Below are 5,317 nucleotides of genomic sequence, written 5' to 3'. Positions count from 1 at the left end.
CCCACCAGCTGCTCCCCCAGCTCCAGCTGCTCCCCCTGCACCAGCTGCTCCCCCCCACCAGCTGCTTCTCTGGCACCAGCGCACCTGCACTGGGGCTGGGCTGGCAGGTGCTCAGCTCTGTGTCTGCACCAGGGGCCAGCAGGCCACACACTCCCTTTGTACCCAGCCAGGCCCACAGGCCCCCTGCACTGCCCCACGGTGCTGTAATGACAGCTCTATCGGGGCCTTGACGCCCGAGACGGGGAGCGGAGACACTGCACAACACGCTCACTAGGTGCAGCCGTGTGGACGCCCAGTACCCACCTCGGTTCCCTCGAATGGCGTACATCACTTGAACATCCACACAGAACTTGCCCATCCGCTCGACCACGCGGCCGGTCTGCAGGGCCAGCTCGTAAGTGGGAGCCAGGCAGAGACACTGTGGGGAGAGGTGGTGAGCGTCATGAGCGGAAGTCAGTAGCTTCAAACCCCGAGGACTGGAATTTGTGCAGGGGAGGCAGCGACGCGTGGCAGAGGCTCTGGCTGGAGGGTGTTTCAGACAGAGCACAGAGTACCGAGGCAGAGGGGCTGGAGGGTAGCAGCCTTCCAAACACACTGCTCTCTGAGGGTGGGTCAGCAACGCAGGCAACGGCCCCGTCTAGGGCCGCAGTGGGGCGGGAGCTGCCGACGCACCGTGGGTGTGCCCAGGTGCAGCGGAGCACGGTCCTGTCACCTGTGGCCACAACACTCCCTGCCTGGCCCAGGGGGCTCCCTCATCTGTTCCCCGCACGCACACCTGGCGTCCTGCCTGAAGAATGTGCCCAAACCTGTCACTGGTTACCCCGGCCCTGGAAAGAGCAGGTGCCGATGGCACAGACGCTGACATGACACCTGGGGACTCTGGACGCACAGGCACCTTGACAGGCAGCTGTGACAGCAAGCGCCTCTAGCTAAGAGTGACGGACAGACCCACACGCCTCCAGACGTGTGCCTGGCACAGCTCCCTCTGCAGGCCTGTGTGGTAAAACGGCGAACTCCAGTGGACACTGAACCCGTCTCCCAGGCCTGGCCCTGTCACCACACCTACAGTGTGTCAGAGCTCGCAGTGTCCCACAGTCTAAGGAGAAGGCCCAGCCATGTGGCCGTGTCCTGTAGGCCGGGACCAGAGGAGAGGTCCCTGTCTGATTCCTCGTCAACCTAAAGCCAGGCAAGACGGTGTGTGGCCATAATTGGTGTGGCGCAGGCGACACGGGCCTCAGCTGTCCAGCGGGTCAGCAAGTGCCGCTGGGGGACAGAGGCAGAGGCGGCCGGTGCTCCTCCTGAGCAGAAGCCAGATCGGGAGGGTGCGAGCCAGACTGCTCTGCCACCTGCCGATGGCACTCCTCGGGAACCTTCTCCCTCCAGGTCAGCGTCTCCCTCTGTTCACCAGGGGCCCGGCTGGCCCTCGGCCCTGTGGCTGGCCAGCTCTCACTGCCACAGGCTTCCTTCACGGCCAGCACAGCACCAACGCTCTACACTGTCACCCCGCGGGCGCGCTGCCATGCGTCGCATGCTCGCTCAGCGCCCTGGCTCTGTACCTGCGGGAACAAGTCCAGGGCGTTCACTCTGCTCAGCATCGCTAGCACGAAGGCAGCTGTTTTGCCTGTTCCGGACTGACTCTGGGCTATGAGGTTCTGGGGTCTGTGGGAGGAGACCGGCACTGACACGAGCCAAGTACATGCTGGGGCGCGGGCGAGGGAGGGGCTGAGGGTGGCCATGGGGACCCCCGCCGGGCGCTCACGGGTGGGCCAGCATCATGGGGAGGGCCATCTCCTGGATCTTGGACGGCCTGTTAAATCCCATCGCGTAGATCCCTTTCAGCAGCTCCTCCTTCCTGCCGGAAAAGGAGGAGGTCGACATCAGACCTGCAGCCCGCGGGCCAGACCTGCAGAACCGCTTGAAGGTGCACTCCCAGTGGGTGGTGCCCGGCTCCAACGTGATGCCTAGAAGTGCAGGGCCTTTAAACGCTTATGGAAAATGGAATTAGAGCACAAGCTTACTTTGGAGCAAAGCATCTCTGAAATTCATGCGTGGGGTTCTCAGGATAAGCAATTTCTCTGCATTTCTGGGAGGCTCGCCTCGTGGATCATTCGTACCTCAACCCCCAGATGTGTACGTCATGCCCGCCTGGAGGGACCCCTAACATAACAAGCTGACCTGGCTGCGCCTGAGGCCACAGCGGAAGCTAAACTTTCTGTTGGATGAAGCAGAAAAAGGAAAAAGCTTCATCTGGTAAAGAGTGTCCCAGAGGCTGGTCCTACAGCTTCGCGGTTAGGGAGCTGACCCGTCAGAATTCTGGTCCCAGTGGCCAAGGACGTGTGTGTGTCCCAGATCTCGGCGAGGGACGGGACTGCGCATGACCAGCCCCACTGGGGGACGCTCTCTTGCTCTGCCTCCTTTGAGCGTGACGTACCTTTGGGCAATTAAGAATTAAAAAATATTGGGAACCAGCAGTTAGCGTAACGGCTATGTCGCTGGACTCCCACGTAGTCGACCGCGGTTCACGTCCCGGACCCGGTGGCTTAAAACTCACACTGGGCACGTGTACGGGCGTGCCCAAGATCCCGAGAGGAGAATGGAGGAGAAGGGATTATGGCGTGACCATCCCCCCTGGGGGGTGATTTCTCGCTTTCTGTCTCTCTTTCTGTCTGGTGAGCGCACACGCCCTATAGCGAAAACCTCTCAAAAAAAAAAAAAAAAGGATTAAAAAAACTTGCCAAGAATTATTTTCCTGCATAAGCAGAAAACGTAATGATCTATCACAGTTGTCTCTCCATGGACAGCGCTGATGTCTTAAACAGCAGTTTCAGAGACAGACGTTTATTTAGGTGATTGTTGCGTCAATTCTGAAAGAGCAGGAAGACACGATACTGTACTGACTCCCCTCCGGAAGCACTTTCTAGTTTGATGCAGGGCGTGAAGGACGAAGCTGGCGTGAAAACTGACGACCCCGAACGCACAGGCACCCGGGCAGCCAAGTGCCCTAGCTAGGCGCGCTGGACAGGCCCACGTCTCCCGGCCTGGGCCTGGCACGCCTCCTCGAAGGGGTTTGTGCTGGTAAAATAGCAAACTCCAGTAGAAACGTCACTGAACTTGTCTAAATGCACACATGCCCGGAGAAACAGAGAGAAGGGAAAGTGAGAGGCAGCCCAGGGCGATGGCCACGTCACAACCCTCTTCCTCTGCCCTCCTCCCTGGGTTTGGACACGCACACACACGAGCCCAGTGGGACTCTCACGCTGCGGGGTCCAGGATGTGCATGGTGCAGTCGGCCCCGTGGACCCAGCGCCTTAATCACCATGCCAGATGGCCCCAAGGTCGTGTTCTTAAATGACCTGGAAGTCCGGGTGCAGGTGAAGCACCTGGGCGGGACCCACACTGCTCAAACATCTGCATGTGCTTTGTCAGGAAGGCCACTGCTAGGGGCTGGCAGCCATTTTAAATCCTGGCACTCTGAAAACGGCGGGATTTCACATTGTTACCCTTTATGTAAGCTGCACTAGCGATTTTCTCTTACTCTTTACATCTATATCTAAGTATATGTATGTGTATTTTAGTTTCGAACTCACTGGAGAGACAGAGAGAGAGAGAGAGAGAGAGAGAGAACCTCCCGGGGGAAGGCCGCCCGCAGTCCCTCCGTTTCCCGTCAGGACCCTGGGCATACACGCGTACATGCCCAATGTGTGTCTCGAGCTGCCGGGTCAAGGATCCTGCAGAGCTGGCAGGTGGGGTCTGGCTGCCTTCGTCACAATGCCACCTGGCTGGCTCTGAAATATAACTCTCCAACCTCAACAGATGAATCAAGCCCTAGGGTGAGTCTGTTTAGAGTGCTTATTTTTAAAAAACAATTATTCAGTTTTAATTATTACTTTTTAAAATTCCAGAGAGAGAGAGAAAATGCGAAACCAAGCCGCCAGGTCCAGGACTTGAGCCACAGTCAGCCATGTGAGAGTCCAGTGCCTTAACCACCATGCCCCCTGCTGGCTGGCTGGTTATTCATTTTCCTACACTTTGAAAAGAAGCAGGAAAGTCATGGTGTGACTCACCTGAAGAAGGGGGGAGGAGCTCGGGTTATCGCGGGTTATCGATGCCCTGACCCAGGATGTGGGTACCAGAGGCCCAGTGTGCTCCGCCCCGCACCACGAGATTCAGGGACAATGGCTCACTACTCAACATTCCTCACCCACCGGGGACCCAGGCACCCCGGGGTCCGCACTAGCTACCTGCTCGTTGCCACAAGCTATGACACCTCACTTGGACACAGATGACCTGAAGCAGGGGAGCGGGGGTGGGTGGGTGGGTGCCCTGGCTGTGCTTCCCCAATCCCCAAAGAGGAGGTGAGCAGAGGGTGCCCTGGCCTTGCTGCCCCCAGAGAGGAGGTGAGCAGACGGTGCCCTGGCCATGCCTCCCCACAGAGAGGAGGGGAGCAGTGGCTGCCCTGGTGGGGCTTCTCCCCCTGTAGTGAGGATGCTCACAGCCGCAGCTCCTCGAAGGTCCTCACGGAGTAGAGTGGTGAGCTGGGGTCCTTCTGCAGGACTTCCACCAGGTGGCTGGACTCCACTAGGGACTGGCGGATCAGCTTGTTCAGGAGGGAGTTCGCTGCCAAGTCCACTAGGAATGGCAGAACAAAAGGGACACTGCAGATCCGGAATGACACCCGGCAAGTTGCTCCCTCGGGCCCAGGTTCCCTGCATGCAACGGCATCCACTCACATCTGCTAAGACAAGGCTCTGGAGAGGACAGAGCACCGACAACCCAGTTCCTACGGCCTGCTGCTTCGCCAGCCTCTAACCCCCAGCGAGTTCACACCTGTCTGCCTAAGGCCCACTCCTCCCTGGCCAGCTGGCGACTACACAGACGGCACGGCGTGGGCCGACTCTCTGAAGGAGCACACCCCGCTCCCCGCCTGGTACCTCTCTGACAGTCACCATGCACAATGAAACGGACCGCTCCCTCCAACCGCGCCACTCACACTGAGACAGAACCCGGCAGGCAGTGCGGACGGGCTTGTCCCTACCTACATCCTCGTCGTCATCACCTTCGGTGTTAACAGAATCCCCTAAAAGGACGGGAGAGAGACAGTGACTCGGGAGGGCACCTGAGCAGGAAGGTCCTGTGTACCTTCCGGTTCCCTTTCCGCTGAGTAGGTACAGAAGAGGAGGAAATGACCGGACAGGAAGGAGTCACGAGAGAGAAGCCGTGCTGACTCGTGGGGCGCCCAGCCTGGCCTGTGTCCTAGCTGGCCGAGGTCGTCCCCCTGCAAACAGCACTCACCTATGCCCAGGACAGGAGGACACTT

The 5,317-nt window shown here is 59.0% G+C and overlaps 1 protein-coding gene across 1 annotated transcript in view; it reads right to left on the bottom strand.

Annotated features, from left to right (window-relative positions):
* Positions 1-5,317, bottom strand: part of DDX25 (DEAD-box helicase 25) — a gene marked incomplete in the record, with an annotated part of 14,053 nt that overhangs the window by 7,414 nt on the left and 1,322 nt on the right. The window contains 3 exon segments of the mRNA XM_014588800.2: positions 304-418; positions 1,557-1,659; positions 1,760-1,852. Of these exon segments, the coding sequence (XP_014444286.1) occupies positions 304-418; positions 1,557-1,659; positions 1,760-1,852 (311 nt within the window).

This window comes from Tupaia chinensis, unplaced genomic scaffold (genome assembly GCF_000334495.1).
Source record: "Tupaia chinensis unplaced genomic scaffold, TupChi_1.0 Scaffold000037_4, whole genome shotgun sequence".
Lineage (NCBI taxonomy): Eukaryota > Metazoa > Chordata > Mammalia > Scandentia > Tupaiidae > Tupaia > Tupaia belangeri.
This window is presented reverse-complemented; position numbering and strand designations above follow the sequence as displayed.